General features: G+C 55.0%; 1 protein-coding gene across 1 annotated transcript in view; it reads left to right on the forward strand.

Moving 5' to 3' along the window:
* The window catches only part of LOC144942091 (uncharacterized), a 39159-nt gene that overhangs the window by 4513 nt on the left and 8960 nt on the right, over positions 1 to 25686 (forward strand). Inside the window, exon 2 of the mRNA XM_078868775.1 lies at positions 19139 to 19927. Coding sequence (XP_078724901.1) covers positions 19139 to 19927 — 789 coding nt within the window. The remainder of the gene's footprint in view (positions 1 to 19138; positions 19928 to 25686) is intronic.

Raw genomic sequence — 25686 nt, forward strand, 5'->3', positions numbered from 1 at the left:
CTGCGGCCGTCTGGAACGCCGCTCTTCCTTCCGATATTAGGAAGCCACTGGAGCAATGCACTTTAAAATCATCTAGATTGAAACATGTGCATGTTTAGAACTGATTTTTGTGTCCAGTTTGTTGTTATCATTCCCCCGCACCTCCGATTAGCACGGCTGGCTACATTGCTGTGCGAAACAAGCTCGACATCCACACGTACATCTACGAGAGGGAATAGATGTGAGAATAAGAGAGCAGCAAGGAGGAGAAAGGGAAGTGAGAGGCGGTGGCGGTTGAACGGCAAGCGAGGGAGGGAGACACGCACAGACACAGGCGCGAGAAAGGTAACCATCGCAAGTGATGTTTAAAAACTCCCCAGGCCACTTACGAGTTCTTAAGTCAGACAGCTATAATCACCGGAGCGCACCTCCCATGCCCTGGTGATGACTCAGTCGCTCCCGCCCGCCCACCCTTCCTGTTGCATTGCGCCCCGATGCATAATTACCACGGTCATTAAACGGTTAAAACGCACGGCGAGGTTTGGGGGGGGGGGGTGCTTTTTAATCGGTGGCGGAAATGACATTTAATCTGCCCGGCCGATGTGCCCTCCAGAAAACAAAATGTGCTCCCATCAGCGGATTGTTTAAACAACGGCGGCAGTGGCGGGCGTCGTCTGTCGATTGGTTCGGGCGATTAAACTAAGGTCCATCGATTCCACGGGGTCACATCGATTCCACGGGGTCACATCGATTCCACGGGGTCACATCGATTCCACGGGGTCACATCGGTGGCGAGTGTTATCTGAACTAAACCCGTTGTGGGTATTGCCACCCCGCCCCCCCCCTGCCGCCACCCGTCTTCACCAACTCGCACTGACCGGCGCGGTGAAGTATGGTCAAGCGATCCCCAGGACTCGCGCGCCGTGGGGATGTCTTCGTCCGGCAGTGGATTGAGAACAGACGAGGGAGCGTCGGCTGGGCGGTGGGGCTTGCCCCTGCGTGTGTGAAACAGAGCCGCCAGAGAATTATTACTAAAAACAGTCTTCTTGGTTCTTTCGGTAAAGTCACGTAGAATGGAAATAATAAAATAATAAAAATAAAACAATGAAGTAATTGTGAGAATTATTTTATTGCTTTATTTTTATTATTTTATAATTGTGAGAATTATTTTATTGTTTTATTTTTATTATTTTATTATTTCCATTCTACGTGACTTTACTGAAAGAACCAAGAAGATGAATTCCTGCAGTCACGAAAGCTTTAAATCGAAAAATAAAAACAAAGTGTCAAAGTTTATCACAGCACGAAGTGAACCACTTTCTACTTCACGATCAGAATCAGAATGTGTATTTATACCGGAGGAATCTGATGAGCTATGAAGCTCTTTTTCACAAAGATCCTGTAAGGGCGGATCAGAACGGTACAATAACAAACAATACAAACAGACGATAGGAGTGCAAAGCGTAGGATAATTAGTATAGCAAACTATACAGCCCCTCGTGCTCATCAACTGCTGTATGAATGCCCCTCTGTTCCGTATCATTCATGGATGGGTGCTTGACCATTGTTCATGAGACTGGTCAGTGTGCTTTGTGAAGTAGTGGGGAGGGAGGGGGGGTGTTGGCCGTGTCCTGGAATCAAACTCGGCTCGTCAGGTTCACAGCGGCGTGCGCTAACCACTGCCCTCTCCCCCCCATCCCCGCTCCCAATAAATAATAAATACAGTATTTCACAAATACTTTACAGGAATTCACTCAAGCTGGAACTATTCCACACTGCAGGAATTCACTCCCGCTGGCCAAACTGTAAGCGCGGGCGACAAGGCGCGTACCCACTGTTTGCCCCACCGCATTGGTGCGCTGCCTGAAATCCGTAGGCGGAGAGCGATGGGGATGTGGTGCCCATTTAGCAGGGGGTGGGGGCATAGCCCAGGGATGAGAACCCAAATGTAGTGGCGTAAAACTTCCCCAGTGGACATCCAAGAGGGCATCGCGACCAAGAGGCCCCTCCGCTGGGCAGCTGGGGAAGGGCACGGGTTTTTGTTTGTCCAGCAGAGGGGCAGCAGTTTGTCCACCTGCCCCCCCCACCCCCCATGCTGGCGACGTTCCTGGGGGTGGGGGGGGGTGTCGGGATTGCTGGTGGTTGTCGTGGTATTGGGGGTCAAGGTTTGCGAGCGGAAGCCAGAGGTGCAGCGAGTCGGGATGGTTGGTGGCTGACGTGGTATTGGGGGGGGGGGGGTCAGGGTTCACGAGTGGAACCCAGAGGCGAGACGCTTTGGTTTTTTTTGTTGTTGAAGCTGCTGTGGCCGCAGTGAGAAATGCCACTGCTGGGAATTAAACAACAAATGTTTGGCAATAGATAAAGCACCATTTGGTTTCAAATAGTTCTGTGGTGGCCAATCGCAAGCTCCCAACTATGACCCGAGCCCGAACACGGTCTCTGCACGGCGCATGACCCCTGTCCTCTACGTGGTGATGGCGCGGCCATCAACACAAATTGTGATTGGTGGCAGCGGAGGGTGTCCAAAGCGTCACTCATGAAACGACGACGCAAACCGATGGGCGAACAGAAAAGCGACGAGGAGGCCCTGGCAGAGCAGTTGGAGAGGTGCATTTAAAGGTCGGGCTAAGGGGTGAGTGCGAGGGCCAGTGCTAGCGACTGGTCAGTTGCTGGGTTGGTTGGGGCTGCCATCGGGGATCGGACTCCGTGGCTGGCTTGGGAGGGCGAGGGTGAAGGGTAGGGCTCGTACGAGCGGCCGGTAGGCTCGTTAGTTGGGGTCAAGGGGAAGGGATAACAGAAGTACAGTACGTGGTGCACAGTACGTGGTACACAGAACGTGGTGCACAGTACGTGGTACACAGTACGTGGTGCACAGTACGTGGTGCACAGTACGTGGTGCACAGTACGTGGTGCACAGTACGTGGTACACAGTACGTGGTGCACAGTACGTGGTGCACAGTACGTGGTGCACAGTACGTGGTACACAGTACGTGGTGCACAGTACGTGGTACACAGAACGTGGTGCACAGTACGTGGTGCACAGTACGTGGTGCACAGTACGTGGTGCACAGAACGTGGTACACAGAACGTGGTACACAGTACGTGGTGCACAGAACGTGGTGCACAGAACGTGGTACACAGAACGTGGTGCACAGAACGTGGTGCACAGTACGTGGTGCACAGAACGTGGTACACAGAACGTGGTACACAGTACGTGGTGCACAGTACGTGGTACACAGAACGTGGTGCACAGTACGTGGTGCACAGTACGTGGTGCACAGTACGTGGTACACAGAACGTGGTACACAGTACGTGGTGCACAGAACGTGGTGCACAGTACGTGGTGCACAGTACGTGGTGCACAGTACGTGGTACACAGAACGTGGTGCACAGAACGTGGTGCACAGTACGTGGTGCACAGTACGTGGTGCACAGTACGTGGTGCACAGAACGTGGTGCACAGTACGTGGTGCACAGAACGTGGTACACAGAACGTGGTGCACAGAACGTGGTACACAGAACGTGGTGCACAGAACGTGGTGCACAGAACGTGGTGCACAGTACGTGGTGCACAGTACGTGGTACACAGAACGTGGTGCACAGAACGTGGTACACAGAACGTGGTGCACAGAACGTGGTGCACAGAACGTGGTGCACAGTACGTGGTGCACAGAACGTGGTGCACAGAACGTGGTGCACAGAACGTGGTGCACAGAACGTGGTGCACAGAACGTGGTGCACAGAACGTGGTGCACAGAACGTGGTGCACAGAACGTGGTACACAGAACGTGGTGCACAGTACGTGGTGCACAGAACGTGGTGCACAGAACGTGGTGCACAGAACGTGGTGCACAGAACGTGGTGCACAGAACGTGGTGCACAGAACGTGGTGCACAGTACGTGGTGCACAGAACGTGGTGCACAGAACGTGGTGCACAGTACGTGGTGCACAGTACGTGGTACACAGAACGTGGTGCACAGAACGTGGTGCACAGAACGTGGTGCACAGAACGTGGTACACTGTACGTGGTTGGCTAGCTGGTTGGGGTTGGCGCTACGACTCCCGGCAACGCTTGCGGCTGCTTGGTTAACTGGCGAGGGTCGGGCTCGGTGTTGCTATTGGCGGCAAGTTGGTGGTGGTGCGGGTCAAGCGAGAGGGGACCGTTGCAGTGTCTGCTGGGCGAGGTGGTTAGGGTTGAGGGGGGGTATGGCTCATGTTTGCTCGCCCAGTGTGTTCCGCCCCCCCCCCCAAAACTATTTCCCCCCCCCGCCCCCCACCAGCGCCCCTCCCCTATTGAAACTTGTGACCTTTTCGAGTTTTTTGTCCGCTTGTCATGTCTGGCATTCGGGCGCGCTCGCCCACCGTCGGGATCATTCTGTGCCTGCATTGACCGCAGGGAGGGGTCATTCATGACGACATCTCCCCACCGCACACCACTCCGCCCGCCCCCGCCCGTGTAGCCCCATCGCCTGGGGTATTCGGGGACACAGACCCCAGTTGGGGGACTTTTAGGACCCTGAGCCACGACCGCCCCCCCCCCACTAACAACCCACACGTAACCGGAGGAACGTAGACCGTCCGTCACGGCCGGTCCATCACTGCGTGCGACCGCATTGTGATGTAAAATAGTGGAGTGGGGGGGGGGCCCTCCTGTTGGACTTTAACGACGCGGAAGCACGTGGGGATAAATAAATAATGAATGCCTCTGTGGAGGATGTGACCCCCCCCACCTCACTGTAGTCCCCCCCCCCCTCTGCGTTGAGGAAGCGGCGTGGAACCCCCGCGATGCGTGAAGCGTTCGGCGTCGCCAAACGACGCGACCAGTTTAAGGGGTGCGGCGGTGGCGAGATGTTAACTACCTCGCCTGGTATGCAGGAAGTCGTGGGTTCGATCTCGACCCTGACGCCTGCTGTATATTTGGAGTTTGCGTGTCTCTCTCTCATCATCATTACGGTGGCGAAATGTTAACTTCCTCGCCTGGTATGCAGGAGGTCGTGGGTTCGATCTCGACCCTGACGCCTGCTGTATATTTGGAGTTTGCCTGTTCTCTCTCCCCGCGGTCGCGTGGATTGTCCTCCGGTTTTTCCCCTCCACATTTAGAATCAACGTCATGCGTTTAGAGTATTTGGCTGCTATAAATGTCCACGTGATAATCTACTTAGTTGAGCTATCATCAGTGGGCCAGGTCGAGCCACATAGCTCAGTGCGCCCGTTACCTGGTAAAATTAAATAAAAAATTTTCAGTAAAAGATGCAACGGTGACGCACTGCTTCGTCGATTCAACTCAATCAGGTTCTCAATATCCCCGTCGCGGAAACTTCATCCTCGTAACATTACAACGCTTCGCCCTAACCCTTGCTACCCTCACCACCCCTGCTACCCTTGCCATCCTCACCACACTCGCCACTCTGGCTACACTCGCCACACTCGCCACCCTCGCCACCCCCGCCACCCTCACCGCTTTTTGTTAAATTTTCAGTTCGGTAAGTACGCGCGTAGAACTTATTTCGCACCGTACGTTGCCTACCGCGCTAGTCGGAGGTACGGGGGAGGGGGAAGGACAACGAACTAAACACAAAAAGCCGTTCTGAAGAAATGAGGTTTCAATCTAGATGATGATTTAAAAGTGCACAGTGGCTTCCTAGCATCTGAAGGGAGAGCGTTCCAGACGGCCGCAGAAGCGCGTCTGAAAGCGCGGGCTGCGGCGACCGCCTTTGTTCGACAGCTGAGCCAAACGCCGCTGCTGCTACTGTGAGGATGACCGACCGCAGTTCACGTGGTTGATGGTTTTTGCTCAGCCAGATACACACAGCGGTTGGCTGGGGGGGGGGTCATCGGTTGTAAGGAGTTGGAGAGAGGGGAGCTTGGTGGTTCGTCGGGGGCTGGGGGCTGATGGAAGCCCTCTGCCGTGCCGGCAGCGTCCCCAGGGACCGACTTAAGAGAATCTCTTTTCCCCGTGTCTCGCCAGTGGGACACTTCCTGTCTCTGCACGGCTCGACGCCCTCCACCCCCCATCCCTGCCGAGCGCTTCCCTCTGTCCCAGATGCCCCCCCCACCCCCCCCCACCAGCCAGTGTGGCCTGTACGCCGTCTCCGATGAAACGAGTGCACGCATGCCCCCCCCTCCTTCTGCCTCCACTTCTATGGTAGCCCCCCCCCCCATTAACTCCCCCCTACTCCCCCACCGAAGTCATCTGTGTCGCTTAGTCCGGTTCTGTCCATTGGTGTTGGTATAGATTACTGTGGAGCTGTGATGCTATGCCTCTGTGAATGCATCTCTCCGTGTGTCCTGTGTCCCTCTGTGTCTCCACGTCTCCAGCACTCTCTCTGGGGATGCATCTCACCGTGGCATTGTATTTCTCTGTGACTTTGTCTCTCACCGCACATCAAGTGTCTCTTTGTCGGCCTCTCCGTGGCTTTCTGTCTCTTGCCATGCCACGTTGGTGAGATGTTAACTGTCTCGCCTGGTATGCAGGAGGTCGTGGGTCCGATCCCGACCCTGATGACGATGCCTGTGTATTTGGAGTTTGCGTGTCTCTCTCCCCGTGGTCGTGTGGATTTTTCTCCGGTCTTTCACTCCACGTTTAGACGTATCAACAAGCGTTTAGAGTATTTGGCTGCTATGAATGTCCACGTGATAAGCCACTACCACTTGGTTGAGCAATCGTTCGTGGCCAGATCGCTTCTGAAAAAGAGCTACCATTGCATCAGTGGGCCCTCACCCAGAAACAAAAAAAAACGGTGAAATCCTTTCACCTCCGCGACTGTCTGCGTGTTCTCGCTTCTTTTCACTCCACACGCGCGTCTCATGCCGCGCCTCTCCCGTTTCAGCGACTCTATCGTTCTCCGCGTTGTCGCCGGTCTCTGTCTTCAGGGGGCCCAAGCCAACGAGAATCCCTCCTCCACTGCCTCCCCCACCCGGACCACCACCACCCACCCCCCCGCCACCACCTCCTTGCACAAGGCCCCACTTAGTGTAGAGTTGTCACTGCCCTTGCTGCCCCCCCCACCCCTGCATGGAGGAACTGCTTTTAACTGTGCCTCATGAGGCACACGGTGGGGTGTGCGTGGGGTGTGAAGGCCCCCCCCTCCCACACTCCCCGGCTGGACAACAGGGGAAGGCTGTTGTGAACAAGAGAGCCGCTTGTGAGGAACGTTTGTGGATCTGCAGCCGGGTCAGCCAATTTGGGGGAGCGGTGGGGGGGGTGCGGGAGAGGCACCAGGATTGTAATCTGTGCAATCCTAGGGAGATGACAGAAGAGATGAAGAGAAAGCAATAAAATGTGTACTGTACAGTAGTCGGATAACAGAAATTTAGACGGGGGGAAACAATTGTACTAATAATAAGAGATGTGGTGAGATGCAGAAAAGATGGGAGATGAGAGAGAATTTAATTAAAGTTCTTGAAAAGATAGGGACTGAAGGAACGAGAAAGGGAACGATTAGAGATTGGTGGCAGAAAGATGTGGCCACGACTTGAGCAGATTAGCGAAATGTGCGGTGCACACCTACGGGGCAATATCTGCCCATGGATCGTGATGATGATGATGAAGTTCTTGCTTTGCGATGAGGATTTGAACGTGAGCTGATGTTTGATGCACTTGGGGGGGGGGGGGGCGAGGGGTGGCACATGCTTTCTCTTGGTTTGTTTCCTCTGCCCCCAGCGCCACGCCACTCTGGGTGCAGTGGAGAACTTTGTTGCAAAACTCGGGAGTCTGGAAGGGAAATCTGTTGGAAGCGCCCTAACTAAGTTGTCGTGACGTTCGATCAAGCGTGGGCCCCAGCGGAGACGCGTCAATCCCAACCTCTGGTTAATAATCGGCGTTTTCACGTTCCCGCACGTAAAAAAAATACTCCGTTGCGATCTTACCGAATGTTGCGCAACATCCTGGTGTTAAACACAGTTATACAGCCTCGCCGCTGCGTCCGTTTGGCGACACGTTTGTGTATTATTGATCCATTAAAATCAATTGATCCATGAAAAAACTGACCTCCCCCCCCCCCCCCCCCCAGTACAGTACAGACGTAGGAAGGTCTGAGGGCCCCACGTCCTGCCCTCCCTGCTTGCCTGGATGGCCGTGACCCAAACGGGGGTCACCAAAAACCCGGCAGGAATCTAGGCGAGGGCGGTGAACGACCCACAACAAAAAGAGTTTTGTTTAATTGTGTAAAAAAAATGGGAAATAATACAATGGGAGCAAAGCTATGAATGTGCCTAATCGATCTTCATAATGCCAGTGAACCATTTGAATTCATAACGCCTCAATGCAATCGCATCTCAAGATTACAAAACAAATGGGATGAGATGTTAATCAAGTTTCCTTGTTAATCGTGCATGCATTCATAATCAAGGTTGTTGGGTTAGATCGCGTAAGAATACATGTGTCCGTAACCCCCCACCACGTGTCTAACCTTACTGGGTGTGTTAGGTGGTGAAGGGTTACGACACATACTTACGTGATATAACCCCCCCCAAAAAAAATCTTTATTATGAATAATATCGGTCACGAAAGCCTACGTGTTAAGGGGCCGTCCATAAATGACGTCACGCACCTGCGGGGGGGGGGGGGAGTCAGACATTTGTGACGATGTGTGACGAGGGGGGGTTTGAGAAATGTGACGTCACATAAAATGCGCAACTATAAATAAATATAGAATTGTTATAGCAACACTAATTGTTAGAGCAACACTCCTACAACATCAGAGTGCAGCGCCACATTAAATACGCACTACAATGACAATAGTTTATAGAGATTTGAAGCATGTTTAAAAAAAATTGGGGGGGGGGGGGCAGAGCTTTGTGACGTCATATTTCAGGGGGGGGTCTGACTTTTTGTGACGCCGTGTAACAAGGGGGGTGGGGGTCAAAAATCGTCCAAAATCGCGTGACGTCATTTATGGACGGCCCCTACACCATATGCATGTTGAACTTCTTTGGCACCGTACGTAGCCAACCGTGCTAATCGGACATTCCACGGAGTCTTAGTTCGTCTTGTTGCCCTAGCAACCAGGTCACCCGGATCAAGAAAACGACAGTAAACTCCAAGCTGTTGCATGGCGAACGAACGTTGTTGCTCCAGTAGTTGCAAACCGCACACACAACTTGTAACCTCGGTCTGTGCGGTGTTGCCAGCCCGTGACAAAAACGGGGCAACGCACAAGAAGCCATTGTTGGGCACCGTAGGAGCAGCCTCTCTACATTATTGAGCCGTCCGCATGGCCCAGCGTTAGCGGCGTCCGCCCAATGGTTGCAGAGCTTCGCGGTTCGAATCCAGCGGCAGCCCTGATTATTACTGTGGGTGTGATTTATACGGTAATAGTACTTGGAGGGCCGCGGGATGTTAACTCCCTGCCTGGTACACAGGACGTCCTGGTTTCGATCCCGACCCTGACGATGCCTGTAGATTTGGAGTTTGCGTGTGTCTCTCCCCGTGGTAGTGTGGATTTTTTCTCCAGGTCCTCCGGTTTTTCCCGTCTACATTTAGAGTGAACATCACGCGTTTAGGGTAGTTGGCTGCCATTCGTTTAAACGTGATGATAAGCCACTTCGTTGAGCTATCTTTTGTAATAGCCAGGCCGCTTTGAAGCTACATGGCTCAGTTGGCTATGTCATCTGCTTCACTCTCATTGGGCGATTAAAGATGCCCGTGACGACATTCGCAAGAGTACGCCCGTCGAGTGCTGGTGTCAGGGTAACAAAGATAGAAAATTACTCGGTTTGCCAACATTCGTTAATTACTCAATTTGGGTTTAAACACGGAGCGGCAATCATCGTCCCTACGGCTGATGGACTCATGCCCCCCCCAGGCGACGCTTGCAAACTAATTTGTTCAACTAAACTATTTTAGTATTTTGCCAGGTATGGCCCACTGAGCTCTATCACAGCTCTCATTCAGAAGCGACCTGGACGTCACAAATGATAGCTCAACGAAGTGGGGCTCATTGTCATCCCGTGGAAATGTTATAGCAGCCACATCCTCAAATGAGACTACGTCCTGCTCTCTGAGTTCTCACCGGGGTTCAACAAAATAAACCTGAAACTCGCATTTGAAACTACACGATTCACGTTTTGTATCTCATTTGGGGAAAATAAAATTTAAAAAAGTTGGCTAAAATAATCACCGCTAAAATTTTCCCAGATAATTTTCGAACACCGCTTTTTATCTGTTAGCTTTGTTTCGTTAGACCGAGTGCTTTGAAAGTGGTTTTAAAGTAACATTACATTTTAAGTGTTCAGGTTTTAGTTAATAATGCATACCTGATCACGTAATGCCCACTTATGGCCCATAAGTGATCAGGCTAATGCTAAAATTTACTTCCCTGAAGATACATTTTTTACTCCTCGTCAGAAAACTGTTTAGTCTAAGTGATTCCCCGCACGACTGAGTGCTCATCTCGCTACAGCCCTGAGCCAGTTTGGGGGGAAATTCCACATTCCTATCGGCGAGGACGAGTCCGTCCATTGGAATAACTTATGTTGACCGCCTCTCCACGTACCAATGGTGCTTACTGCATCTGTCTATGATGGAGGGCAAATTACTCGCAAGCCATAAACCTTTATCTGGAGCGCTGCGGCCGGCCATAAGCAACATTATCACAGGAAGGTTGCAGCATTACCCTCAACTTAAGAGACCGAACCTGAGCGGAAGTTATAAAATTTATAGAAACCTCACTCACAGGATGATGCTGGTGTCATGGTGTCAGCACCCTGGAGTTACAATCCGGAGGTCGCTGCTTCGATCTCCCGGCGCGGTAGTTCAAACAATGGACACGTTTACAAAAATCACCGACCCCCATTTCTCACCCGACCTGCGCTCTTTTTTTTCTGCCCACCCAGCAGTTAGCACGCCGCGGTGGGGCGAGGCGTGGGTGCGCCTACCTTTTCCGACACGTCTGGCCAGCATGGAAGAGAAGGCAACAAGCCTCCCCCTCGACCAGGGGGGGGTTGGCAAAACAAACCTACGGCTCCGGAGACGCGTGCGTGCGTGCGTGCGGCGGCGGTGGCGGCTCTATTCATGGAGCTCCTTCATGACGTTACTCACCGAGGACCCGCCACCGTCTCGTGTTCACGTGCGTTGCGCGGCTTCTTGAAGTATTGAGTCCTTTTTACCGAATCCGCAAAAAAATGGCTGCTCGTGTTATTCTGGTTGGCCGACCCCTGCTCTGGACTCGAGCGAGGCACCTCTAGAACCCCCCTCGTGAGCGAGCGATTGCAGGGGGGGGGGGGGGGCCCGCTCCGTTATCCCCACAGGAGGCCACCACCGAATCCTAATTCCAGTCGGCCACTCGGCCGGTGCGTGCGTTGACGCTGCTCGCCCAGCTGCCGGTGAAAGTTCGACGCGGTGTTCATCAGACCCCGCGTGAACCAAGCGGACCCACCGCGACTGCCCAAAGCTCAAGAAAATAAACTCCGCTTGATGCGAGCGCCGCTGTCGAACGTCAAACTGTGGGGAGCAGGGGGGGCAGTTGATGATGATGGGAGATGGAGTGTGGGGGAGGAGGGGTGGGGTGGAAGGGGACCTGGTGATGAGTTTCCCCCTCCGTCTTTTAAAACTCAAGAGTGTGACCCCCTACCCCCTCTCCCCTCTACCCGGTGTTTTACAGCTACTGCGGGCACCATGCTATTCCCCGAACATATTATTTTCCACGATTCCAGCCGCACGTCCATCCGCCCCATCCTTCCCTGAAGGCCCCTCTCTGCGGCAGCAGAAGCAGCAGCAGCAAAAAAAATGGAATTCAGATATAAAATGTGGCAGAGCTATTGTACAGCAAAGATAAAGATCTACCGTGTAGCTCCAATAGACTGCAGGGGCAAGTGCTGTTAGCAAGTGCTATGCGTGTGTACACACAGCACACACAACGTTATGGCAAGCGCTGGCAGTGATGTACACAGAGACATACAGACACACAAAGATACCCCGTATAGCCTTAACAGACTGTTGGTGCAAGTTGTGTTTGCGAGGACCTATGAAGGCCGGAACGGCACACAAGGGAGTGAGTGGCCAGCACCACGCCCGACTGCCTTTGTCTCCCTAGTTTTTATACATCGCACTAGGTACTCAGTTGAGGCTGAGTCGACCTAGGGCAGGCCCAGTACAGGTTCAGATAATCGTCGCTGGTTTTGGCCATGAGCGGGAATCGAACTCGGGTCGCCCGGTTTGTGTTAGTGCACTGTGCTAATCGGTCCCCACAAGTGATGTGCACACGGACATACAGACACAAACGTACACCGACACGCATGTAGAGACACGTTTACACGGACGCGCAGTACGCAAACAACAAATATCACCCGGGCAGCCTACAGACTGCAGAGGCAAATGTCATTCGCGAGCACATCCGCCCACCGCACTGGAGAGAGGCCAGTGTGTCCGAAACGCATTCCCGGCCGCCTTTGTCTTTCCAGTGCTGACATTTACACATCGCTCGAGGTATATTTTCTTAAGACGGTAGTCGACCTAGGGAAGCGCCAGACTCGTTTCAGATAGCCACGTTCCACTGATGGCATATTTGGATAGGAATAAGAGTATGTGTGTGCGTAATGGTATGTGTCTGTGTGTCGGCGTTTTGCGCGCGCGCACACACACACACCATTATTCCCCGGTGGGGGCTGGCTTTGGCTGTAAGCCGAGATGCGGGTGTCGGGTTGAACCACAGCGTCTTATCTGGGATGGCCGGCTCCTGCGTTACTGCCCTTTGATATCGCGGGGCAGGCGGACGTCCTTCCAGCTGGTAGGCAAGCACCTCCCTGTTACCCCTGTGAACTCCCTGGGCATCCGTCACCACCCCTGCTCCTTATTCACCCCCCGCCTGCGTCTCTCTCTGCCTGCTGTTGTGTTCTCTCTGCCTGTTGTTGTTCTCAAATCCAGGAAGCCTGTTAACTGTTCCAAGAACAAGAATCGGAATAGGTGAAGAAGCATTTGCCGTTGCAGCCGCTGACGTTTTGGAACAAGTCTCGTTTCCTCCCTTGACATCGTAAATCATCCTTCAAAAAAAATGTCCAGAAGCAGAAGATCCGTGCCGGTCATAGCCACGTTTGAGAATGTGATTTGTTACTTTGATACTTACCCGCGTATCGATTGTTCAATTTTATTGAGGGTGCTGCTGTGTGTTGTCTTGGTGTTGTTGTTGTTTTGTTGTTGTTGTTTTTGTTGTTGTTTTTGTTGTTGTTTTTGTTGTTTTTCTGCCTTCTCCGAGCTTGCATTGAGTGTTGAAAAATCGGCAAGAATCGATGTATTCATGCAATTTCAACTTCTATACTTTATTTTGTATTTATTTTTAATGACCCGCTTACCTTTCCTACACTTTTCACTCCTATCGGTTGTTTTGTTTGTGTTGTTTGTTGTTGTAACTCTCTGACTCACCCCCTACTGGGCGTCTGTGAAAAAGAGCTTTAGAGCTTATCGGATTTCTCCAGGATAAATATACACTCTTGCTCCTTGTGTGTTTAATTTCTCATCACTGCTCCTCGAATGCCGCCGCTCTTAGAGGCTCCTCCCTGCTCTCTGCCCTTTCCCTGTTTGCCGCTCGCTGCTTTCTCTTGCGCCCGGTGCTCTTCCCCTGCTCCTCACCGCTTCTCGCTGCTTCCATCGAGCTTCTCTCCCTACGCCTCCGCGCTCCTGTCGGCACATCCCTGCTCCTCCCCGCACCGCTCCCTGAGCACCAAGTGCAGCTCCCTTGCTACCTTAGTCTCCCGGCTGTTCCTCCTCGTGTTCTGCGTTTCATCGCTCGTATTGCCTCTGCCCGCGACCAACCTGCTGCTCGCTCACTCCACGCTTCTCGCTGCATCTCCGTGGTCCTCCCCGCACTCCCTGGCCCATCCCTGGCCCATCCCTGGCCCATCCCTGACCCATCCCTGGCTTCTCATCCCTGCTCCTCCTGATGCTCCCATTGCCACCGAGGCTCCTCTGTTCTCATCTACACCACGCAGCTCACCTGTTCCCCGTTGCTCGCTCTGCTCTGGCTACCAATCCTCTGGCTTAGCGATCCTTACCCCTGCCCACTCCTTCCCAACCGTGACTCCCCCCCCCCCACTGCCTGCTGTAATCTAGGTTTGATTCCTGGCACGGGTGCGATGGGGGTTAAACCGGCAGCAGCAGTATCAGTTGACGATCGTAATCGCCACAGCCGCCACCACCACCACGTGGCTCCGCTCCCCCTCCCTGTGCAGAATGGACTTCAAGTCAACAACCCCCGGCCTTCCCAGCAACATCGGGGGGACAATCTTGTCGTGCGCAAAGCAAGATTTGTTATCGTTTCAGTATTTTTATGATTTTGTTTTTTCCATTTGCAGAGGCAAAAATATATATATTTTGATTGGAGGTTGGGTGGGGTGTGTGTAGGCGGTTTGGGCTCTTGTTCTGCGTTCTCCATAACCTTCATCCCTATTCCATCCATGTGTGTGCATATGTGTGTGTGTGTCTTTGTGATAGTGGGGGACCAGCGCCATGAACCCAGCGACTCGAGTTCGATTCCCGCTCACGGTCAACACCAGTAACGATAATCTCATTCGGCCCTGCGACTCGGCCTCGAATGAGCAGCTGGTGCCATGTGTAAAACATCGCCATTGGGGGGAAAATGCGGCCGGGCGTGGTGCTGACCCACATGCCATCCTCCTCGTGCGCCGTGCCGGCCATCGTAGTTTCTCGATAACAGCACTTGCCCCCAACAGAATGTGTCGGCTATACGTGGAGGTGGGGCATCTTTGTCTTTGTCTGGTTATGACCTGTGGGCATCGCAAACAAATGCCACGATCTGTGGTGGGGGGTGGTGTTGTGGGTGGGGTGTGAATCTCCGAAGCAGGAGGGAGAAAGCATCTAAAGTTCTTCGACTGCGTGTCACATTCCAGAGGGCACCGTGGGCTGCAGCAGTACGGCTCAGACTCGGAGAGGGGAGAGGCCTTTGCCTTGCTCGGTAACTGTGAGGCCACCAAGCTCGACACGGAGCATCGTGGGCGACTGGCACAACGCCAGTGCGAGAGATTATGGTGAAGCTCGCATACGCTGCGCGCGTGTGTCTGCGTGCGTGTGTCATCACAATCTATTTCGACCGCGTAGTTCGTGAAGCGTTTAATAGCTGTACTGGAGGAATTTCCATCTGGTACAGATACAATGGGAGGCTGATCGATGCCCGCGTGCGGTCAAGGGATGGCTCCCTATTGCTCAACCACATTATGTATGCCGATGATCTGGTAATTGCTGCTCACTCAGAGGAGGAGTTGGAGGCGCTGTTACTGAATCTGGAGCTTGCCACGAAGAGGTGGGGACTTATCATCAGTCCCACCAAAATAAGCACCTTCCTGGGTATTTTATACCATCCGACACTCCACGCCCACAACTCCCAATTGGTAATACGGCAGTTGTGGAGAGAGTGAAGAGTTTCCCATACCTGGGCAGTGTGCTCATGACTGGCTCTGGTTTGACAGCAGAGGTCTCACTCCGAATCAGTCGAGCGGCATAATCTTTTCATCGGTTGCATAACGCTGTGTTGAAGCTACCTGGTCTGTCACTCTGCACGAAGCTTCAGGTCTTCTCGACCACAGTCATTCCCTCCCTTATCTATGCTTGTGAAACGTGGACCCCTCTAATGGAACATCTTCGCCGTTTAGAAACATTCAGGCTGGCCTGCCTACGATCCATCCTGGGTTTAACCAGGCTGGATTGTGTGAGGAGCTCACATATCCTTGAAAAATCTGAACAAAGTCCCATCATTGAGCTCCTACGCCAGGAAAGATTGTGTTGGCTGGGTCATGTAGCCCGCATGCCTAAACAGCATTTGTTTGTCCAGATCGAGGGGGCTAAACGGGCGCGGCACGGGCTAGAGAAGAGATGGATTGATGTGGTACAGGAGGACGTGGAGCTGAGTGGACTTGCCGATGACTGGTACCAGCGGTGTCAAGATCGGCCTCAGTGGAGGAGGCTCGTGAAGGACGCTACTGGGCAGTTGGAGACAGTCGCCCTCCAACAACAACAGAGGGCGGAGGAGCGACGCTCACAACAACGAGCGGAGCGCCGGGTGGCTAAAGCACAGCAAGTTGGCACATTAGGGGGCACAGGTGGTGCATCAGCCAGTCATCTCAGTCGTCTCAGTCAGTCAACCCGTGGCACCTGGGTCTGCCCCGTGACCACCTGCCAGCAGGCGTTCGACACTTCACGTGGCCTCAACGTGCACACAGCCTGGCACAAGCGTCGTGGTGACGTCACCACCACTTAGTGGCGAATGGCGGTTGTTGTTGTCATCACAATCGGTGGCATCACGAGGAGTCGCCACCTGTGACCGGATACCAATACCATCGTCACGAGACACGGTCTATCACTGGCCCGAGACAAATATCACTGCCATCACCATCGTCAAGAGGTGTGCTCTATCCTCTGCTGGATGGAAGACCCACCCCTGCCCAAGAGCCGATCTCATTGCTCCAATCTCCACGGGGGCCAGACTAGGGTGGTGTGCGTTCTCTCCTTCGGCTGCCATTCCAGCACCAGTCTCACCTACAGCCATTGACCCTTCCGGCCACGATGTACCCTGCCCATGATGGACCCTGCCCACGATGGACCCTGCCCACGATGGACCCTGCCCACGATGGACCTTGCCCATGATGGACCCTGCCCATGATGGACCCTGCCCATGATGGACCCTGCCCATGATGGACCCTGCCCATGATGGACCCTGCCCATGATGGGCCCTGCCCATGATGGACCTTGCCCATGATGGACCCTGCCCATAATGGACCCTGCCCACGATGGACCCTGCCCACGATGGACCCTGCCCACGATGGACCCTGCCCATGATGTACCTTGCCCATGATGGACCCTGCCCATGATGGACCCTGCCCACGATGGACCCTGCCCATGATGTACCCTGCCCATGATGGACCCTGCCCATGATGGACCCTGCCCATGATGTACCTTGCCCATGATGGACCCTGCCCATGATGGACCCTGCCCATGATGGACCCTGCCCACGATGGACCCTGCCCATGATGTACCCTGCCCATGATGTACCCTGCCCATGATGGACCCTGCCCATGTGTTGTGACGGGTACTGGAAGATCCGACTCTGTCCGTCCGACGCTCGCTGAGCTGCATTGGATTTCGGTTGGCTGAAAATACATTTTAAGGTCTCGCTCATTACACACCAAGTGCTTGGCGACAAATGAACCACGACACCTCGCTGATCTCGTCAAGGAGCATAAACCATCATCACGCAAACTCCGATCGTCCTCGCAGGGCCTTTTGGCTGGCCATTGAACAAAGACGGTCACCGCATCGCACGCTCTCGGATGCCCTTTCTTCGGCCGTCTGGAAGGCTCTTCCTTCCAATATTAGGAAGCCATTGGGATCTATTCACTTTTAAATCATGGAGATTGAAAATCTATTTCTTCGGAACTGCTTTTTGTGTGTTAGTTTGTTGCCCTTCCCCCGCACCTCCGACGAGCACGGATGGCTCCGCACGGCGCGAAAGAAGCTCAACATACATATGTACTTACAGACTTAGATCCGATGTGTTTGTTACTCCCCTCAAACCCGACGAAAGCACAGACATTGGACTTAACCTAGAGGAACACGACGAGCCGCGAGGCTCTCCTTCACCAGGTGTCCAGCCCCCCGGCTGGAATGTGTGGAGGTGGCCATTGTACGTCATGGACCACGCTTGACACTTTCGCCTCTCTAAACCAGCTGAAGCCTCTCGTGAATCACGTGACTTTTGTGTAGCCCCTCCCCACTTTAAACCCCCCGCCCTCCCCCACTTTAACCCCCCCCCCGCCGTCGTCGCTGCCCGCTGTGAGAACAGACGCCGAGCAGCTGACTGCCTTTCCGCTGCCTCCTCTCTCTAAAATGTTAACTCCGTCGCCTGGTGCACAGGAGGTCGTGAGTTCGATCCCGACCCTGACGCCTGCTGCTGTGTATTTAGAGTTTGCGTGTCTCTCTCCCTGTGGTCGTGTGGATTTTCTCTGCGTCCTTCAGTTTTCCCCACCACATTTATAATCGACGTCACGTGTTTAAAGTATTTGGCTGCTGTGTCCACGTGATAAGCCACTACGTCGAGCTATCGTTTGTGGCCAGGTCGCTTCTGAAGACGAGCTACATTGCTCAGTGGACCTTACCTGGCCAAATAAAACGAAGAGTTTATTGTAGTTCTCCTTTCTCTTTTCCCCATTTGTTGTGTCCTTGCCACGACTGCCCTCCCCGTTGTGTCAATGTGAAATCGGAAACAAGTAACGATTAACTGTTGACGGAGGGAAGACGCAAAACAATTTCCCTCCCCTCCAAGATGTTGATCTGGCTGGAACCAAATAACTCAGACCCTGTACAGTTACGTCTCGTGGGGGGGGGGGGGGGGACACCGCTATCCAGACGAACCGGTCCCAGGTGTCGGCAGGTGGCTTTCACGGAGCTCACCTGGGGGGAGGTGGGGGTGGTGGAGACGTCTCAGCCAATCCAGCCTGCAGGTTAAACCCAAGATGGATTGTCGGCAGGACAGCTTGAATGTTTCCGACCGGTGCAGATGTTCCATTAGGATTGGAGGGGGGGGGGGGTCCACGTTTCACAAGCATAGAGAAGGGGGGAGGGCATGACTGTGGCATCCAACACACATTTATTTTCACTTGTATATCCGTCTGTGTAGGGTTGTTTTGCTCTTAGTTTACTAAGGGGTTTTAACTGGGATTGTGTTACTTGCTTACACACAAAGACAAAGATCCCCCGTAATAGCCTTAACAAACTGTTGGGACAAGTGTTGTTAGTGAATAGCGCCTATGAACGCCGGCACAGCAAACGAGGGGATGTGTGGCCGGCACCATGCCCAACCGACCGTCTTTGTCTCCCGAGTGACGATGTTTGCGCATCGCACACCAGTTACACAATTGAGGTCGAGTCGACCCAGTGGAGACCCAGGGACCGGTTCATATACTCGTCACTGGTGTTGGCCGTGAGCGGGAATTGTTAACCGCTACACCACCGCCCCCACAAACACACTCACAACAACAACCGGCATTCTTCACGGCGCTTGTGCCAGGCTATGTGCACACACACCCACATACACAAACCACTCGCTGGCACCGGGGAAGCCTTACAGATTTACCCAGAATGGGTTTCCCATTGCGGTGACCCCGAACCGTGACCTCTTCACCCCCCCCGCCCGCCCCCCCCTCTCTCGGCAGAACGTTCTCGCCAAGGCCCTCTACGACAATGTGGCCGAGTCTCCGGACGAGCTGGCCTTCCGCAAGGGCGACATCGTCACGGTGCTGGAGCAGAACGCCGGCGGCCTGCAGGGCTGGTGGCTCTGCTCGCTGCACGGGCGCCAGGGCGTTGCTCCGGGCAACCGCCTGCGCCTGCTCGTTGGCTGCTACGAGGGGGGTGGCACGGGAGGAGCCGGCGGCGGCGCCTCCGCCGCCCGGCAGACCTGCGCCGCCAACGCCGGCGCGGAAAGGGGCGGCTTCCGCTCGCAACCGCAGGAGGACATCTACCGGGTGCCACCGTCGCCGGGCTCGGCGCAAGGTCTCTACCGGGTGCCGCCCTCCCAGGGCGTGTACGACGTGCCGCCGGCGGCGCCCGGTGCCGGCGGCGGCCAGGCCCCCTACCGGGTGCCGCCCTCCCTCGCCGACGACGTCTACCAGGTGCCACCTTGCTCCTCCTCCTCCGTGGCGGCGGGGGGCGACGGGCCCCACGACGGCAGCCAGGACGTGTACCAGGTGCCGCCGTCGCTGGCGGCTCAGGACGTGTACCAGGTCCCGCCGTCGCTGGAGGCCCCCCGGGGGGCCCAGACTGTGGGGGGCGCGGGTCAGAGGGGGGGGCCCCAGGCCCGGCTGAGCCCCACGCGGAGGGGGGGCGGCGGGGGGGCCACGGACGGGGTCGCCCCGCCGACGCCGGACAGGAATCCCAGCGGCGGTGGAAGTGGCGGCGGCGGCAGCGGCGTTGGGCAAGACTCGTGCCGGGTCCACGCCGGGGAGGTGAGTGGCGATGGGGGAACTCTGCGTGCGTGCGTGGGGAGCGGTGGTGGAGCGGTTTGTGCGCTGCGCTATGTACCCGGTGGCCCGGGTTCGATGCCCGCTCACAGTTCAACACCGCTGTTGGTTATCTGAACTGGTCCTGGGCCTACCCCGTAGGCCGACTCGGCCTCAAGCAGCAGGGTGGCGACGACTTCCGGAGTTGAGCAGCACGGGGTGTGAAGGAGGAGGAGCAGGAGGAGCAGGGTGAAGAGTAGTTCCAGGTTGTAACGGAGCAGGGTGCGGAGGAGGTGCAGCGCTCTGTGCTTCTCCAGGGTCGCACAGCGAGATGAAGAGAGGTGAGGGACGAGGGGGGGGGGTAACAGACGGGAAGGGTGAGAGAGATATCCATTGTGTGATGGTCGAAACCAATATTTTTTATTATCATCGTAGGATTTGAGCCAAATTAGAACCAAACGTAACTCGCTGCGCTTTTGACACGGCCGTTGGGTCGCAGGGCCGGTCCCATCGGCGCGCTCCGCCTGGAGAAGCCGACGGATCAGATCACCAGTTTGGGAGCTGTGAAACCCAGGACCTTGCGCATGGCGCTGGATCAATGCTCTGACCCCCCTGCCGGCATCGATTGCGACGCCCAGGGATCGATGCGCTCGTCGCTTGCCCGCGGAATCGACGGATTGGCGACGCATCCTTGACCCCCCCCCCCCCCACTGGTTACCAGACAGGGTGATCCCCCCACCCACGCCAACCCCCCCCATACCCCCCCTCTGTGTCGTAATGTTTTATTGTCTTTGTTGTAACTGCCAGAGGGATCTCATTACTCAATGGAAACATTTAGCAACGTTGTGAAAAAAATGCACTTGGCAATTATTTTATTCTTAACATTGTCGGGGATGGAAATGATTCCATTGTTATCGCATTGTTGTTGCAATCGGTAATGTCAACAGCAGCTTTGTTAATAAGAGACTGGATTCTTGCCACGGGAATGTGGAATTTCCGCCGCTGGCGCTGAGATGAGCTCACCGCATTGCTTATTTGGAGCAGGCTCACATTTAGATGTTGGCAGCTATTTAAAAACCGTAACTTGCAGTGCGCTGAAGCATTCACGGTGCCAAGCGATCAGTGCTTCGAGCGTTCGAGTCGACGAGGATTGAATACACCGAGCAATCGATAGGCCCCACTTTGTGTGTACATGTGGCTGTTTGAGTGCAACCAAGTTGCACGGCACGGTGTGGTTTATCAACCCCACGCACCGCTCGCAAGCAGCACCGCAGGGACTCGGGGTGGGGGGCAGGTGGGGAGGTCAAGGGGAGAAAAAAGCTTTAGCCCCCCACTAAACATCACTCCGAGCAGGGGATGGAGGGGGGGCGCGGGATGGAGGGGGGGCGCGGGAATGGGGGAGTGGGGTGTGGGATGGAGGGGGGGGGTGCCCACGTCGCCTTCTGCCCATGGGCGGGGGGGGGGGCTCCAGGAACCTCCAGGAACCTCCAGGAACCAGCCAGACTGTGTTGCCGGCCTGCGAACAGTTTGATTTGGTAAAATTACGATCTCGTAAAATTCTCTCGAAGCACAAGGGGGGGGGGGGGAGCTTCCACACTGAGGGGACGGCTGCAGCGTAAACAGAGGAGAGAGAGAGGTAACAAACACCACCGAGTGTGCGGCCCGGCCCCGTGCCACTGTTATGACAGCCGGGGTCAAAATAAGAGCTGCGACTTTTGTTTTTGTAGAAAGTTTTGGGCGGGGGGGGGTCGGTAGCGTCGATGTCGAGGATGGAGGGGGGGGGCAGTGGTTGCGGGGTGGAGTCTGGGGTGGCGGCTGGTGGTGATGAGGGGTGCATTGTGGGTTGTCTCGCACAATCTACTGCTGGATGGGATGCCTCTCCACGCGTCTCGGTCTTGGGTTTGGTGCAGTATAGACGTGGGAGGATAGACGGGACGATCGACTGTCGAATTGCCTTCTGCTGCCCACCATGCAGCCCTGCCTGTCTGTAGCCTCTAGCACCTGGGTATGCATAGCGATCGCCCATCCCATACGTGACCCAGGCTTGGCACCTGCCGAGCTTGTCAGATGTGGTGAGGTCAGGCGCGTGTCTTGGTGATTTGTTCATGCTAGCTATTTATTATGTTAGCAGGGTAAGGCCCACTGAGCTCTGTAGCTCTTTTTCAGAAGCCACCTGGCTACAAATTATAGCCCAACGAGAAGTGGCTTATCACGTGGAAATGTATAGCAGCCAAATACTCTAAACGTGTGATGTTGATTCTAAATGTGGAGGGAAAAACCGGAGGACCCGGAGAAAATTCCACACGACCACGGGGAGAGAGAGAGAGTGAACATGTAAACGCCGAATATATACAAGTGTCAGGGTCGGGATTGAACCCACGACCTCTTGCATACCAGGCGAGGTAGCTAACATCTCGACATCGCGGGTGGTGATAATGGTGACCTCTCCTTTGCCCAAGAAGCCTCACCGCGTCTCAAGACAGTGACCCACGAGTGTGCTGCTGCCACCTTGCTTGGTGGTCTCGCTTGCAAGCGGACACTGGAGAGACAAGCCGCTAAAAACACAAAGACAAAGATCCCCCATCCCCCCCCCCCCCCACGAAGCTTTTCACGGACTCTTGGGGCAAGTGCGCAACGTTGGTGGATTTCCCGGGATGGTGCCTTGTAGGCGGATGGATTACCCTGCAGATTTAAGTTGCTGGGTCTCTTCGTTCGAGGTGCGGCCCCAAAATAACAGCGGCGCAGGTCCCTTTGTGTTCGCGCGCAGGGCTACGAGTGGTTCTGTCTACGAGGATCCAGGCCGATGGCTCGTGGTAATTATGGTCCCGTCTTCCGTAAAACATTGCCTCGACGTTTGGCCAGATCAACGTTGAGGCCCAACGTCGATCCACCGTTGCCACGTGGTTGGAACCGTTCGGCCGACGTTGCCTCGACGTTGGCCCGACGGTTCCACAACCACGTGCCGACGTTGGATCGACGTTTCGGAAGAAGGGACCATAATGGCCGGACAGTAAACCGTGGCCTCAACGCTGGCCCACCGTGGCGCGCCCTGCCGGGTGACGTAATCGTCCACTTGCCCCCTTTATTGATCCGTGAAAACTTTAGAAAGCATCGCAGTTTAAAGGGGTGGGGGGGGGCTGTGTTGCATCCTTGTCTTATCTTCAGCCGCCCGTCCTCGAGCACACATCCACACAGAGGCACTGAAGTCACTGGGGGCCTCCTGGGAGCCAACACAGCAGCGGCTTGAACCAGGGGGGTGAGTCATTGGGTGAATAATCACGTACGTGGATCTGTCCGTATAAAATAACCGCGATGAGATTTAAATCCACGTGGTAACCGAGAATGATTTGAACGAGCTTCATAAACTCGCTGACCGTCAACAATGTTGGCGGTTTCCAAGAGTAAGCAGCGAGCGCGAACAAATCGCGAGACGCGTGATTTTTGTTTCAGAGTCGCTCGCAGTCACTTAGCATGGCACACGGATTTCCTTACAAAATGGACGATTGGTTAAAACATTGTTGTCCATTATCTGCACATTTATTTCTCTGGGGTCAGGCAAGGGATGGGAGGGGGGAGTGTGCTCGGTGTGAAACACAATTCAACAACGTGGGGGGGGCGGGGTGGGTACACACAAACACTAGCCAAGACGAGGTTGAGAACCAGCGGCTTCATGAATCCAGCTCGAGGCCTCCGCGAGGCCTCCTCCTTCGCTCCCCACTTGCTCCACCCAAACAGCGAGACGGAAACTCGAGGAGATCCTCGCCCCCCCCCCCCCCCCAAAACTGAACGACGGTGACGCAACCGGAGGAGTCTCGCGAATTCGGTGGTGAACATTTTAATTGGGGAATTAGCCACCCCCCCCCACCACAAACACCAACCCCCTCCCTCCCTCCCACCCACCCACTACCACCACCAACCCTGCTCACCAAAAACAACTACCCAGCCACACCGAGCCCCCCACCCCACACACCCCACCCCACCCACCAAGCAACCCACCCCACCCACCAACCCACCCACCCACCCAACCACCAAGCCACCCACCCCCCCACGCCCCCACCCACCCCCCCACCCACCCCACCCCACCAAACCCCCCACCTACCTCCCAACCAACCAACCCCAACCCCACCTTCCCACCCCACCCACCCCCGCCACTTCACCCACCCATCCCACCCCACTCACCCCCCCACCTACCTCCCCACCAACCCCACCCACCGAGGCCCCCACCTACCCACCAAGCCACTAACCCACCCACCCCACCTCACCCACCCCTCCCACCTACCCCACCCACCCCTCCCACTAAGCCACCCCACCCCACCCACCCACCAAGCCCCGTCGGTCCCCTCCTCTGAGTCTGGAAATGGAACTCCGAACGCTGCAGCTGAAGCCAAATTGGCAGAGGCCGTTACATTCCAGCCTCGGCTGCATCACCGGGGGAAGGTGAGTGATGAGGTAAATCCGCCAGAATGTGCGCGCGTGTGTGGTGCGTCTTTGCGTGTATATATATGTGTGTATGTATGTGTGTGTGTTTATATATTTTGGTTATGTGGGGGGGGGGGGGGTGTGGGGGGAGCGGTGGTGTAGTGGTTAGCTGCGCTGCGCTACCAGCCCGGCGACCCGAGTTCTATTCCCGCTCACGGCCGACACCAGTGATGATTATCTGAGCCGGTCCTGGGCCTCCCCTAGGTTGACTCAGCCTCAAGTTGCACCTGGCGAGACGTGTAAACACATCAGGCGCGGTGCTGCTGGCCACCCACCCCCTCGTGTGCGGTGCTGGCCTTCATAGGTGCTACTCGCTAACGGCGCTTGCCCCAAAATTCTCAAGGCAACACAGGGGGGGATCTTTGTTTTGTGTGTGTGAGATTGCACGCGTGTGTGTGAGATTGCACGCGTGCGTGTGTATCATGGCGCGTGTGTACGTCGGACGTCCTTAGCACCGTACACAGCCAACCGCACATGAAGCGGAGGTGCGGAATGTGCGCCTTTATCTTGTGTGTGAAGGTGAGAGTGTGTTTGAAGCGGAGTGTGTTGACGTATCCGCGTGCGTTTTTCTTCGTGGCTTTATGTGTATCTGTGTGTGTGTGTGTCTGCGTGTGAAGGTGAGCACGCGTGTGTACACATGCACGTGTACGTACTGTTGGCACCGTGTGGGGAGTGGTGACCATACTTCACCACTCTGGTCAGTGTGGGTTGGTGAGGTCGGCAGTGCCCGCGCTTGGCTGTCATGTTGCCACTGTGACGTTAACCGTGGACCGGTTAACATCTCAGAGCGTAGTGCTCTAATCACTACGCCACCGAAAATAAGCGCATGTGTGTGTGTGCGTTTATGAGTGGTAGTGTAGCGGTTAGCGCGATATGTTATGAACCCGGCGACCCGCGTTCGATTCCTGCTCACGGCCAACACCGTTGAGAATTATCTGAACCGGTCCTGGGCCTCCCCTAGGTCGACTCAGCCTCAAATGAGTACCTGGTGCGATGTGTAAACATCGCCACTGGGGAGACAAAGGCGGTCGGGCGTGGTGCTGGCCATCCACCCACTTGTGTGCCATTCCGGCCTTCATAGGTGCTCGCTAACAGCACTTGTCCCAACAGTGTTAAGGCTATATGGGGGGTCTTTATCTTTGTTTTTGTTGGCACAGTAGGGGGCACAGCTGGTGCATCAGCCAGTCATCTCAGCCAGTCGACCCATGGCACTTGCAGGGTCTGTCCCATGACCTCCTCCTGTCAGCGAGCCTTTGACACTTTGACATGACGTCACCATCACTTCG

Source organism: Lampetra fluviatilis, chromosome 26 (genome assembly GCF_964198595.1).
Source record: "Lampetra fluviatilis chromosome 26, kcLamFluv1.1, whole genome shotgun sequence".
Lineage (NCBI taxonomy): Eukaryota > Metazoa > Chordata > Hyperoartia > Petromyzontiformes > Petromyzontidae > Lampetra > Lampetra fluviatilis.